At 45.9% G+C, this 15281-nt stretch overlaps 1 protein-coding gene across 4 annotated transcripts in view; it reads right to left on the minus strand.

Moving 5' to 3' along the window:
• Positions 1–15281, minus strand: part of CELSR2 (cadherin EGF LAG seven-pass G-type receptor 2) — a 110925-nt gene that overhangs the window by 67882 nt on the left and 27762 nt on the right. For all 4 annotated transcript variants that reach the window (XM_082227054.1, XM_082227051.1, XM_082227053.1 and 1 more), the window contains exon 2: positions 3232–3876. In XM_082227054.1, coding sequence (XP_082083180.1) covers positions 3232–3876 — 645 coding nt within the window. The remainder of the gene's footprint in view (positions 1–3231; positions 3877–15281) is intronic.

The raw sequence follows: 15281 nt of genomic DNA on the forward strand, positions 1-15281 counted from the left end.
GGACAGAGACTCTGACAAGAAGCCTGCAAGGATCCCAGGCCAAGCAATTTGAGTGGGTGGGCCAGATGATCTGTAGGAGCAGGCGTGGGAGAAGATTTCACTCCAGGCGATTAGCACAGACAAGGGGGTGCACATGAGATTTTTACACACATCATGCAGAGGATTAGCGCCAAAGCTGGGGTTTCTATTGGTGCTGGGGACCCAGCCAAACTCGCAGCAGTAACTCTCCTTCCCTTTCTGCTGCATTCTTCATAGTTGTGGGTGAAACAACCACACATACACACACATATACATACACTGCAAGTTGTCAACCAAGCCCTTCCCCTTTTTACTTGCAAAATAAATATACCACGGCACAGAACTAAGCTGATCACTTGACATTGATACTTGAAAATTTAGGCTGTGTTCATGTCCTTGGGATAACCCAATGGCAAGCAGCAGACCACCAAAGTCACACAGACGTCCTCTTTGTGGCATGGGAGGGGGCACCTGTAGTACCAGAAACCCCTTTCCTGGATCACCGCTTGCAGCAACAGACCCAAGACAATGCACCTCCCTGTCTCCAATATTTTCAGCTAGGCTTTGCCCTCAGACCTCTAAGGCTCCTGCTATGCGGAGCCATGTAAAAAGATGCTCTCTTCCCCCTTTCTGCCTTCACGGCATCAGTGGCAGACCTTGGAGTCTCCAATTTCAGTGGAACCCTGTGCAATGCCAAAATTAGATGCCCGCCCACCGCTTCTCACGCTCCATTCTAAATCATAGTTGTGGTGGGCCCTGCAGCGCCCTTGAGCCTTGGCACCCAGTGAGACTGAACTGGTCACACTCCCCTAAATCCACCTCTGAGGGCATGGAAGCAGAAGAGGACCACTGCAACTGCAGGTAGGAATAGAGGAGGTCCATCTCTTCTGAACCTATGAGCCTCCCCAGTCCTGGCAAAAATCCCCCCCCAAGCACCCACAAACTACACTTTGGGGGGGAAAGCCAGATGGCAATCGAAGTCCTAGCTGGAGAGGGGTTGGTTAAATTTCCCCATGTGCTGTAACCCCAATAGAAAGGGGGGTGGATTAAATATGGATAATTCCCTGATGTGGCATGAAGTTAATTTTGTATATACAGTGGTACCTCGGGTTACATATGCTTCAGGTTACATACGCTTCAGGTTACAGACTCCACTAACCCAGAAATATTACCTCAGGTTAAGAACTTTGCTTCAGGATGAGAACAGAAATCATGCAGCGATGGCGCAGCAACAGCAGGAGGCCACATTAGCTAATGTGGTGCTTCAGGTTAAGAGCAGTTTCAGGTTAAGAACGGACCTCCATAACAGAATAAGTACTTAACCCAAGGTACCACTGTATTATAGACTGAGATACATTATAGACTGGAGGCAGGCAGGCCCATTTCTTAAACAGACTATTTAACTGGGAGAAGCTGCTACACCAATAGGTAATGGGAATCACAAGTTCTGAGCATACCAAGCATGCCGGCCAAGTGACCGAGAGGCACACACAGACAGGCAAACACATGCACACCCACACAAGACTCGTTTCCTATTGCTTTTATCTCTCAGCAATATGCAAGGGGTCAGGAGAGGAGAACTGCTCATTGTCCATACTGGGAAAGCTATCGGGGAATCTGTAGCCAGCCTGCCATTGTCCAGCCCTTTGTGCAAAGAAATCCGGCTGAACTGGGGCACAAACAAGGGGCCATTCATATCCCGGCCGCTGCATTTGTTGTATCACAAACACAACAGAGCAGCAGGAATGCAAATAGGAGCGACACCCCGGGGCCAAGGCAGGCCCCCACTATGTTAAGCAGGCTGGCCCCAGAAAAGAAAAGGTCCGTCCCAGCTAGCATTACGCCATCACGGAGAGGTCATCTTCCTGTGATCTAAAGCAGAGAACCATCTCAGGGAAACTTGCTGCCCTCCCCACCCCCAAAATGTGTTCCTAATATAGCCCAGCTCCAGACAACAAATAGTGTGGGTATCACTTTCGCATCCCTCATTAACTGCCCTTCAGAGAAACATATCTGCTCCCAAGCAAAGTGCAGTAAGGAATGGACTCCACAAGAATCAAGGCATATAAAGAGAGAAAAGCAAAGGGAGGTTTCTTTGAGTTCTACCATTCCACATAAGCACACAAAATTCGGAAGGACAGAAGTCAGCATCTCTACTTGGGGGTTTGAGCTGCAACGGCAGGTTTGAAAACTTAGGTCCAATACTTGGTGAGATCTTAGAAGCCAGGAGGAGTCAGGTGAGGTGAGGTTGAGTGGCATCCATAGTGGCCAGGAGATGAAGGGAGTGCTCCCATTACTGCCTTAGAAGTTGGGTTTCTGTTTCATTTTCTGGTAAGTTTCAACAGCTCTTTCCTGCCAGCTGTTCACATAAGCACAGCTTAAATTCGTTCCTGTTTGTGTACGCTACACAGGCGTCAGCACGCCATCAACAGGCCAGGGATGTCTTTTCCCTATGCAAATGTTTTCTCACCTTGCCTAAAGTCTAATTAAAACATCTCAAGGACTCCTATCAGTGTGAAGCTGGCATCAAACAGGAGTAACTTATAACAAAGCGCGGGATAATAAAGCATTTTGAATAACATGGGTCGTGTGAACACACATTAAAAACCTGAAAAGCAGTGAGTGCTCAGTAAACAGGAGTGTGAACCCAGCCCCTAGCACTTAAGAGGAATAGAATAAGCTACGCAATGCTATTAAAGCGGTGCAGCAGGGCTCAATTTACTAAACTGACACTGTCGGAAAAATCCAGGTTTTCTAAGAGGAGAATTTATAGTCATACCTCAGGTTGAAGTAGCTTTGGGATGAATATTTTTGGGTGCCCCGGAAGTAATGGAGCGTGTTACTTCCGGGTTTCGTCACTCACGCATGCGCAGATGCTCAAAATGACGTCACGCGCATGTGCGGAAACAGCGAATCATGACCCGTGCATGCTCAGATGCACGGACGCAGGTTGCGTTCGCTTCAGGATGTGAACGGGGCTCCAGAACGGATCCCATTCGCATCCAGAGGTACCACTGTACTATGGTACTGATCTTTCTTTTTCTCTTTTTTTCCTAATTCGAACAGTGATTACATACACAAAAAAGAAAGAAAATAAATAAATAAGAAGAGAACAGAAGGAAAAACCAGAAGGTGAAAGAGAGAAGGAAGCAATAAGTTGTGTGATGGGATGGATTGTTTATACTGCATGAGAAAAGCACAGCCAACACTCACCTGTGTAGCCCTCTTGGCACTCACAGGTATACCCTCCCTCGCGGCTCCGGCAGTGCCCGTTGCTACCACAGGGGTTGGAATAGCAGAGGTCAATCTCGGTCTCGCAGTAGTCGCCGGTGAAGCCAAGTGGGCAGCGGCAGCGAAGGCCATTGACTGGGTGAATGGGACGGAAAAGAATGGTGTCCGAGGCAATGAAGGGTGCCGAGCTGTCAAACTTTAGCACTGAGACGCAGCGCATGTAATTTTCACAGGGCTCCCGCAGGCAAATGTTGTCGTCAAAGGGCAGGACTCGTTGCTCCGAGATGGCGGCCAGGAGTGTGCGGTTGAGGTACAGCCGCTCCTGCAGGTCCTCGGAGGGGATGTAGCGCCCGCCATGGGCCCCGTCCGGCAGCAGCACGGAGAGGCTGACGTTAAGGATTTGGGTGGCCTGCACATCCGTGTCATTCTGGATGTTGAAAAGGACGACGTGGTCACGGGAAGCAGAAAGCACGGCCGCCACCCCTTCCAGGAAGAGGGCCAGCAGCGGGGAGAGGAAGCGCTCCTGGGACATGTTTTCCAACCGCAGAGTGATGCTGTTGGTCAGCATCTCGTCGGTGATGATGGTCACCTGGAGAGTGCACTGGGCTGCCACACTGTGGATCCCATCTGTAGGGAAGCGAGAAGAGGAAAGAGTTAATGCTGCTCGTTCAGCACAGAGGAAGGTGCAGAGGGTTCAAGCAGAGAAACCAGTTCATGTCATGTGACAGGAGTGGGGACAGAGGAGTTCTGGCACTCACCATTGCCAAAACAAAGAGCACAACACAGACTGCTCTGCTCCTTCTGAATAGGATAAATCTCATGGCTTCAACCTGGCTACTCTGGTCCATCAAGGAATTGGCTCTACCCTCATCAGCAAGGAAGAGGAAGGGACCAATGTCTGGATGGCCACTGGAGACCAAGGGTGGACTTCAACATAGCGCTAAGGAGACTGCGCTGTTCTCAATGAAAGCATTTTTGCTTGTCTTACGAAACAATTTCTCCTTCCACAGCACACTGTTGGGGGGGTGTCTCCCAACCCCCTGGAGGCCATGGGGTGTTGCATAGGGGAAGGCTTTGAGGTCCCTCCCAACTTTAGGTGTCTATGATCCAATTTTGTTTTTGCTACACTGGCTTATAGTCTGTTTATTTCTGGGTGCAACTTAATGCGCTATGGGTTGTTTTGTTTTTTTAAACAAACCACCAATAAAGCCTTAAAGAGATCAAGATCAGAAAAACCGCCTCCTTTCAGCTGTCCATTACATTCACCTGAACAGTGGCCTGGAGGAATATTTTCAGCCCCTTATGGAATTCCAGGAGTGCCTGCATTTTCCTTTCTAGCTATCACTACCTGATAACTACCAGTGTCAGATCAGGCACCCGTTAGCTACATTTCAGGCATGGCCAAATCGCATGTATGCCATCTTGGGTTTCATCATGGAAGAAAAGCAGAATGTAAATATAATAAAAAACCATCTAGATTCTTAGGGCAGAAACAACATTTCAAAGAGACTCGTGGAGTTTGCATATTACTTTCTCCCCTCTTACAGAGGATGTCCAGTTACAATGCCACTGTCTGTTTCATTTTTTTCTTATGTTTATGAGATGCATCATAAAATAAATTATCTAGGTGTCATATAGCGTAAAAAGGAAACACAATAAAAACATACTACAATAAAACCACAGACACAACCAGAGGGGGGAAATACAAATATAAAACCAACCAGTATGTACTGTATATAAATATACAAAACCAGCATGATAGGATATACTATACATGACAGAACTAAACAGCCAACAAATAAATACACTAAAACCACCATCCATACTGTAAGGATGTAAATCCAGATGTTAAAAGACCTAGGAAAACAGAAAAGCCTTAACTATGTGCCAAAAAGACAACAATGTGGGTGCCAGCCAAGCTTCCCAACAGAAAGCATCCCATCTGTGGGAGAACCACCACCAAAAAAGCTCTCTTTCTGCGAAAGAATGCAGCAGAATCAGATGGTTTTTCCTGAGGTAATAGAGTCAACTGTTCTACTTCAGACGGCCATTTTGGGGGGGACAGACCTTGTAATATTGAATTGTTTCCCCATGTACCGAGTTTCTTGCAAATAAAAACCAAACCTTCGAATCCCCTGCCGATAGAGGAAAACCACTACTATACCATCCCTGATAAGTTATTTTATTTTTTAAAGGAAAGCACTCAAAAATGTCAGGGCTCCCTCAAGTCTGTTCCACCACCTCAGGACTCCTCCAGCTCATTATCACCTCATTTGGCTGCATGTGCAGACCAGGACCAAATATGATGTGTGATGTGATCCCATCACACTTTTGTGCTTCATCATCAGCTGCTGGTAGTGGAAAGAGAGAAAGCAATGATGTAATGTCACACATAATGTTGTACCTGATCTTACAAGGGAGCAAGACACATTTCGCATCCGCTTCTACCCTCAGAGGCACTGTTCCAAACATGGAAGGTGACAAACAAGCTTTTACCCTGGGATTCTTCTGTAGGCACTGGAAGGGCATCAAATATCTGAAAACATCCAGGAAACAGGGCTTTGCCCAAAAAGCAGAGCAGAATTTATTTTGAAGCAAGTTCCCAGAAGCCCCAGGCAGCCATTTCTCTCAGGAGCATGGTGCGACATATTTTTACACAAATGAATACTTGTCTAAAATTATTAAACATGTGGCACCATCTTTCTGAGAGGAATATTCGAGAAATGCTGATAGGCAGAAATGTGGGGGCCCACCTTTAGTTGTAACGCAGCATGAAGCAACTCTCAGAAAACCAGCATAAAAAAATCAAAATACGCCAAACTATCCAAGAAGTCCTTTCTAATTATTGCAGTCAGTATTTACTGTTTGCAACCGCACTGGGCTAGATGTGACATTGCAGTAAATTATGTCTGCCAGCAGATATCGTCTCCCACTCCTCCCATCCCTTTAAAGACCCTCTTCGCTCCACAATTCCTGATGTTGTGACCTGCTTCCATTATCCAACTGCCATCTCATTAATGAAACTCCTCCTGCTAGAGGAGCAGAGGGCCCCCTACCCTCTGCAAGAGGTCAGAGTCATTAACAGGGCACTGAGGTGAGGAGCAGAGGTTTTCTCTCAGAGCTTCTCTGCCGAGAGGAAAGATCTAAGCATGGTTTCTCCATTCATGGCTAGAACCTTCTTAACTTGTCCTGAAAGATCTGCTTTTAAAGTCAAGTTTCAGACCCACCTGAGGATCAGAAATGGCCTTGGCCATGCATCTGCATAAATTTTTACTGGGTGGATAGAGTGAGGGTTTATCCACACTTCCTCATTTCCCTGGGGAAAACCACTCTTTAGCACTCAATCGGAGCAAACAGCAATCGGGTTTTCCATGGATTGCTGTTTGTTCCGATTTAGAGCTAAAGAATGGTTCTCCCTGCGAAAGGAGAGGGGCAAGGGGGAAATCACTTGGCCTCATGATTTCTAGCCACAGGGTGAGTGGAAGTGTGGATGAGCCCCAAATCTTTCTCCTGAACCTATTGGATGCATTTACATCTATCAATCATAGTCTCCTTCTAAGCCACCTGTCAGTGTTGGGTATTGGGGCCACTGCTTGGCCTGCCCAGTAGTGAGATGGCACAAAATAGTGCTAGGGGTTTACTGCCCCACCTTGCAGGAGATGCCTGTGGAGTGCCACATGGTGCCATCTCATCCCCCATACTTTTTGTTTGCATAAGATCCATAGAGGAGATTATTTCAAGGGTTTGGGGAAGGAATGCTGATGATACTGACTCAGCCAGTGCTTTTCTTCTGGGGGGGGGGAATGCAAGGGGATGCATACCCCTAAACATTTTGTTTTGAATCTTTGTACTTTTGCCCATTTACTGTATTTATTTTTCCCAATTTGAACTATAAAATGGTGATTTTCTTGAGTCAAAATGACAGTACCCCTAAACATTTTTAAAGGGAAAAAAGCACTGGACTCTACTATGGAATGGTGCTCAGAAGCAACAGGGGGCTGGATGCAGGCAGCTAAACTGAAACTCACTCCCAACAAGACAGAGCGGTTGGTTGGTGGTCCAGTCTAGGAACCTATTCAACCTATTCTGAACAGGTTCACATTCTCCTCTTGTAGGATTGGGTTTGCATATTTGAATCTCTAATACTAGGTGTATCGAACAGGATACTAATAAATAGATGCACCATCTCTTCGGAATACAGAAGGATATAAATGGATGACCACTGTAAGATAATCACAGCAAGCTCTGCCTGCACAGACAAAATACTACAGTAAAATATAGTAAAAGTTTTCTTATCCTTCTCTGAGAGGGACATGGCTATATCATCCCTCTACTAATGTTTTGTCCTTCTGTGTTCCAGATCCATCTCTAGTGTGAATGAAATCCATATCCCTCCAGTGTGTCTAAATAGAAGGGAGTTTTCTGTACTACAGCGGAAAAAGTGGGCTTGTATCTGAGAAACCAAAGGTAGCATTTTGGTACTGATGAGGCTCAATAAAGCACGCAGAAGCTGTGGCCAATGAAAAGCGAGGCATTGAAAATGATGCATCCTTCGTAAGAGTGGAACAGGTAGCCCAGAGCAAACAAAACGGCAGGAAGGATGGTCCTTGTTTCTGTCTCTCCAGTGCTTGGCTCAAGCAAAGGGAAACAAAGGGAGGGGAGAAAAAACAAATGAGCTGCCTGGTCAGGAAGCAGGGGAGGAAATTCAGGCCATCCTGTTGTTAGCCAAAGGGCTGGAGCCACCTGGCAACCACAACTGGGAACTGAAGGTGTTCTGTGATACTGCGCTGAACTGGCATGTCACCAGGTAACAGCATTCCACACACAGAGGTACAACACCACCCTAACCACACACATATAGCTGGGGCCTTTCTCTTTTTTTGCTTATGCAATTTTGTAAAGTGCTAAGCACATAGATGACGTTGGGGGGAAAATAAAACACAAAATAATTATAACAACAATAGCAATGACTACCCACTATCAAATCAAAGACATGGTGAGTACAAGATGGCATAAAGCTGTTTCTCCAGAAGATATACAATTTCAGGACTATCAATTCCCATGCCCAATTAAGCAGTAATGAATGCAACGTCTCCCCTCTCTCACACATACAGATGCGACGGGTGGGGGGGGGATGTCTCCCATCTCATCTGTTCAATCCATTCCACCTTCTACCATATGAAACCAAAAGCAAAGATCGCTGGAGACCAGCTGCTTGCCAGAAACAAGGAGAGGAAATGCCCAGGTAAAACCGGGTAGCTACCACTGCTTCCTGCCCTGCAGCAGGTGAAAGAAAAATCAGAATATTGGCCTAGACCCTAGTAGAAAGGCTTCTCCCTCCCTTCTCACTTTCAAAGCAGGATGCAATTGGTCTGTCCAGCCCTCCAGTTTAATCAAATACTGTCAATAATTAACTGCTTTAATCTCAGCTATGGCAGGAATCCACTGGTTGAGTAGATGCCAGGAGCTATAACTATCCCTGGAAACCTGCCTCCCCTGCACACACACTGAAGAATTCCCTTGGGAAAGTGTCTCAACCCCCATCCGGTTTCGATTAGAGACACTTCAGTTGTATTTCAGATTTTACTGTGCGTGGCACAAAGAGAAGAGGAGCGAAGAGCAGCGGCTCTCAAAGCCTGGACTAGAGATATAGCGAAGCTGCGGCAGAACTGTGCTGTGGGAAGGGAAACAGTCTCTGCCCTGAGCATTCTTTGCAGCGAGTGCTCATGGTGTGGGCTTTTTAGATCCAGGAAAATATCCACACCTGAGGCGCTTTTGCAGCACAATTCCATACATGTTTACTCAGAAGTCCCACTGAGCTCAGTAAGACTTGCTCCCAAGTGTCTCACTACAGCACTGTAGCCTGGGGTTAAGATGCTGATCCCATTTCCAGTAGGGTGGTCAGAAGGTAGATGGGGATCTACTGGTAGATGTCTGGGCGATTTGCAGTGGATCAACAAGGACTTCCAACTCTCAGGAGGAATAGCAAAATGACTTTCCCCATCTTAATTACACTGCTGAAATGAAGAAAGAGAATCAGGGATGGACTTTTGTGCGAAAGGACTATGGGATCAGTCCAGCTCTGGTATTGGAAACCATTTTCTAGCACCTCGTTTCGTTTTTTCTAATTTCTGTTTTCTGGGTTTTCTAATTCTAAGTGTTGCACCTGGCTCTGGTTGGTAGATCTTTGTGTTATAGGAAAACCAGGCATGCCTGAGGTTTGCCCACCTCTTGCCTAAACTTCTGATCCACAGATGAAAATAATACTACTGCTTTACCTTCGGGGGAGGAAAACCAAGGGTCTTGGAGCCAGAACTTCTGGAAAGGAGGAGAAAGAGAACTTTTTCTGTTAAAAAATGTTTCCAACAAGGAAATGAAGATCCGCAGAACTAAAAGAATCCAGCTATTTAGTCCAAGAGAAAAGATGGAAGAATCTGTCAAGGCAGAAGCTTCAGAATCCTGCCGGCTGGCAGCCTCTACCTGGCAACTGCTTAATGCCATCCATCAAAGGCTGCTGAGGCCCATTCCACCAGCTTCTGCCTTACAAACTGAATGTGGATGAAACCCTGCAATTATTTAGCTACATGCTGCTAACAAAATTCCAGGAGGGAAGGCGGTGGAGGGCCAAACAATGTGTGGCAGAAGCAGACACGTGTGTATAAACCAAGGTCTGCCACAATTGCATAGAACGAAGGTTAAAGGGTCTCATTTTAATACGGAAGTGGGTGGGGTGAGGGGCATCAGACTCCCCCAGGCCGTGTCTTGATAGCCAGGCTCTGATACTGGAAATGAGCCCAGCCGTCAGAAGCAGAAGCAAGCTGCAGGGAGTTCTGCACTCATTCGTGTGCCCTTTTTGCTGGGGAAGGGGGGCACACAGACATCCCGGCTTCTCCTTGTGGCAAATCAAGGTTTAAACACAGAGCTCTGCCACTGAAGCTGCAGAAGTCAGGAAGAACCATCTACGAGAGATAAGCCTGTTTTTCGTTACCCACCCATATGTGTTGCAAAGTGCCAACTGGTGAGGCTGTCCTTCTTGAATGCTTTCGTGCATTTCAGAAGTGGCATCGTCTCTCATCTCTGATTTCCTGCTGAAATTCATGTGTTCCTGTCTGTCTCAAAACTGATTCAATTTCCTCTGTGGGAACTAACCTCCAGATGGTTGCTGCTTGTAGCACTGTAATCTGGGGAGGGGAGTTAGGGGATTTGGAGTTTAGAAACTTTTAAAATCTGTTTTGGAAGACAACAAAGGATGTCGCACAAGCCTCCTTAGGCATGGGGTTCTCTACAGAGGAAGGGCATTAGAAATCCAGTTCACCCACACGTTAAGCTGAGAGGCAGTGACTGGCCCAAAATCATCCAGTGGGCTTCATGGCTGAGTGGGGATTTGAACTCTAGTCTCCAAGCACTATGCCACACTGACTCCTTGAAACCACGGAGAGCTGCTACTTGGCAAGGGAGACAGTAACTGGCTGGTAAGGCAGTTCCAAACAGTTCTGTAAAGCTTTATAATCCAGGAAAGGTCCAAGTTTCTATCTGTTGCACAATACCTTCCTGCATCTGAAGAAATGGGCTCAAGCCCATGAAAGTTTATAATACAATAAATCTGTTAGTCTTAAAGGTGTCACAAGACTCTTTGTTGTTTTCCCTGAGACAGACAACATGGCTACTGCCCTGGACCTTAGGATATCTATCTATCCATCTATGTATGCCTTTCTTACACTAATATTACTTCTCTTGAGTCAGCTACTGGAATGATATCAAGGCACTTCCAAGAAAATTGGAATGACTATGTACTGCTTGCTCTCTTCCACCCCAAACCTCTCCTAATGTTGGTACTGCACTCTAGTTAACTGCCAATTCTATAATGTTTCCTTCCTGATTTTAGGCTTCTGGAGATGTGACTATCAGGGATGGGTGCTGTTGTTTTTTAAAGGATATTTGTCATCATCATGACAGTTGAAGGCACTCCAAAATGTCAAAAGCAAAAGGAAAATTAAAAGAAGCTAATGACAAAATGAAAAGATATATTTGTAGGAGTGGGGTGGGATAAGATGTCAGAATGGGCTAGAACTGTGGGTCACTAGGATTAACAAGCCCAGTGCTGAGAGGGCCCTGGGCTGTTAAGAGTCTAGTCTAGATTCAGCATTATGAGAAGATGAATCTGAACAGCTGCCTGGGGCAGCACTTTGCAGGGACAGCGCTCAGTAAGTCATACATTATATACAAAGAAATACATTTGCATGGGGGGGGAATCACAGCTTGGAATTCACAGAAATGCTAAGGGACGGGCAAGGGAGGGAGCAAAGGGTCTCCAGCAGAAAGCCACAGCCTGATAGCCAGCAAAGTGAAGGAACTCACTTGGCGCAAATGACAAGCCATGGCAAGGACCTACAGGTCATGGTGTATGGAGGAAAGAGGAATTAAATATTTTGTCTAGGACACCCCATTGGAAAGTGAGCACTGAGCAATTCAAATGAGATGGCACACTCCACAAGAGTAAAGGACTGCTGTGTTCTTTCTATCTATGAACACATCTCTGATTGTTTGATTCAGGAGTCTTTCCTTGAAACCGATAAAAGGAATAGAACCCGTGGCAGACGTGGGATCTGTGCCCCTCCACAGCTTGCAGAACTCCATCAGCCCCGGCCAACATGGCCAATGGTCAGAAATGATGGGGGTTGTCATTCAAAAACATCTGGAAAGCCACAGGCTTCCCACTCCTGCTCTAAAGCAAGATTAATCCCTCTAACCCACCCTTAGATCACACTGGAATATAGTCGTTTTCAATGACCAACCCTCAAACTGCCTCATCCTAGACCTGGTGCATGGCTGTTCTGTACTTTGGTTCTGTTTGCTCCATGCATAGGGCCCCAGCCTTCCTCTCTGGAAGCAATGCCTTGTGCAGGCAGCACCTGAATCTCTGCGCCCCTCACCTTGCAACTGTATACATATGACCAACACCTCAGTAATAAGAGAACACCACCAGGGAATTTTGGTTGGTGCATAAATACTTAACAGTGTAATGACTATGCTGAGTCAACTGGAGTTAATTATAATAATAACTACAACACCAACAGTAATTAAGCTCTATTTCCCTCTGAAAACAGCCTCCTTGTGGTGTTTAGTGAATATTCCTGCTAAGCAGATAGGGAGTCTATTTCCCATCCAGTTCAGAAAATGTAAAACTGGGCGGAAATGAGAAACTCCCCTTATTCTCCAGCAACTCCTAGATTGCCTATTTCACAATCTACACTGGAAAGCCAGATTGCATCCTTTCAATGAAATGGGTGATTCCCTTGGCCTCCTGGGACATGCAAAAAAGCAGTAGTTTGGATTGGCGTCCAGAACCTATGGCATTCCAAATGGTCTTAGCATCCAACTTCCATCAGCCCTAGCCTGCATGGCCGGTGGTCAGGGATGATGGGAGTTGTAGTTCAGCAACATGGGGCAGTCCATAGGTTCCCTACCCCTGCCCTAGATCCTCAAGAAGAATGGTTTTTGTGATTGCTTAATGCTAACTATACACTTGAGTGCTCCTGGGAGCTCCCTGCCTCACAGACACCCCCTTCCTTGAAACACAGGAGGCTCTATAATACTCTCCCTACTGATGTGTGGGGTGGCTTTACCCATCCTATGTGTGGCCTGATCAACCATGGATGATTTATGGTAGTTCTTAAACTGTCCAGAGATTTCTTCTTGGCTCATATCCTCATCTAAACAAGACTTAAGAATTGTTAGGCAGACAAGAATTAATACGACACTATCCATTTCCTGGAGTTTTTGTGCTTCAATTCCTTCAACTGCAGGCAGGCCATCCAGAGAGACAGTCCCATGATACTTCCTAAGATCTACACGACAGCTAATCAAACTACCTAGCATAAGGCATCTATGACCTCCAAGGACAGATTTCCACTTGGATGCAAAAATGAGCTTTCTGCTTTCCTCATCCTAGGAATATCTCAAAACAGCCTCACGGCAAACCACTCTGAGCCACTGTCCCCTCACAGTTGTCCGAACATGGGAGGACTCTTCTGCTGACAGTCCACAATATTCGCCTTTGCTGAATTGTCATGTAAACTGAGACCCTCCTGTCAGAGAACAAAGGTGAAGTTGAATCCTCTCCCACTACGCTTCTCCCTGCAGCCCCGCAGCCCGCCCACCTTCCAGGAAAAGATGGCTGCTTCACCATAGCTTCAGGGTCTCCATGGCAACAACTACTAAACAAAGCATCTAGAGGGGCTGGACTTTTTCCTTGAGACACAGAAAGGGAAAGAGGCAGACTTGGCAATGCTACACTCAGCACCTCCCCTGACAAAGATGGTGTTCCCAGCTCAGAGAGGGCAAGGGACACTGTAGCTTACCTGTCAGCTGACAACAGGGCTACGTAAGAGCTTCCTCTTCTTTTTAAAATTGCATTTTGTGACTGAACAAACAAATAAACACCAAACACGGTGACAATAATAATGAAAACAGCGAAGGCTCTTGTGACACCTTAAGGACTAGTGATTTTATTATGGCTTAAATTTTCATGGAATATATCATCAGATGCATGCAGTGAGGTCCTTAGTTCAGGTATATACATGGTTCAGCTGGGCTGGAGGGGGGGAATGTAAACACTGAGGTCAGGGGGAAATAAAAGACAGGAAAGTACAGACTGTGATAATTACATAATTCACAGAAAAAACAGGCATCCTGGAACAGGTAAGCCAATTAACACATATAATGTGCAAAAAAAAGGGCATTTGTCTCAGTTCAGTCCACAAGTGCTCACACTGAACCTCTTCATGCATTGCAATTCAGCCCTTTCACATTATATATCTGACAACTAAGGCTTTTGTCTAACGCAACACTAAATAACCGTCCCATCAGTGCAAGGGTGTCCACTTGTGCAACGAGATTCCCAGCCCCTTCCTCTTGCACACCCCTTAAATTTGTTCCAGGGGTTCCCAAAATCCTCCAGAGCCAACTTGAAGAAGGCAAAAGGCATGCATAGCGAGAGGAGAAAAAGTCCCGTGGCACAAATGGAAATCATTGGACCAACAGAACCGTTAACTTAATGCTGCACTGGATAATACAAAAGGATCTCACTCCATGCATCTGAAGAAGTGAACTGTAGTCCACAAAAGCTGCTGACATAATATATTTGTTGTTTTTGCTGCAAGAGACCAACACAGCTACCAGAAACAATACTGAAAATACAAAACAACATACGTTATTTGTATCAATTACTACAATACCCAATGTTCTTTCTTCTTTGCAGTATGCTTGTTAGTCCAGTTATTTGACTATTCTCATGCTGCTGCTTCCATTGAGGAGAATGGGTCAGTCCTGGGAAGCTGGGGGTTGAAGTGTATAGAATAGTGACCTAGCAAAGGGTGGTGTTGTGATTTAGTGTGTTGGAATTTGGCTGGGAGACCTGGTTTCATACCTCCAATCAGCCATGTGGCATGTCTGCAATCCTATGCACAGTGAACCTGGAATAAGCACCACTGAACACTTCTAGTTGCACAAGTTAAGTTTGTACACTGAGCTGTAACAAAAGGTCTGCAGCTGGCTCAAATACAGCCTTCGGCTTTCAATTAGAAATGCAAACAAGCTTTCAAAGAAAAAATTTAACTGCTAGCATGAAGTAGGAAAGAAGTATGCAACATCTGTCTGATTATTTTCATCATTCTCCAACTTCCTCTATGACAGAGCCTATGCTAAACTGTCACAAACAACAGCAAAACTTGAAAGCCTCATTATCACCTCAGTTGCTTCCCAGAGCCAGGAGGACCTATGAATCACCCTGGCAGATGGCAGCATCACTCCTGCTCTGAGAAAAGTCCCAGAGCTGCACATTCTTGCCCGTCTCTTGCCTGCATTCCCACTACACTACACCGTGAACTATTACTTCTCTTCCATTATAAGCATAGCTGTCAACTTTCCCCTTTTCTTGCAAGGAATCCTATTCGGAATAAGGGAATTCCCCTTTTAAAAAGGGAAATGTTGACAGCTATGATTATAAGCATTTTAACAAGCTATTTGTCATC

Source organism: Podarcis vaucheri (genome assembly GCF_965113315.1).
Source record: "Podarcis vaucheri genome assembly, chromosome: 6".
Classification (NCBI taxonomy): domain Eukaryota; kingdom Metazoa; phylum Chordata; class Lepidosauria; order Squamata; family Lacertidae; genus Podarcis; species Podarcis vaucheri.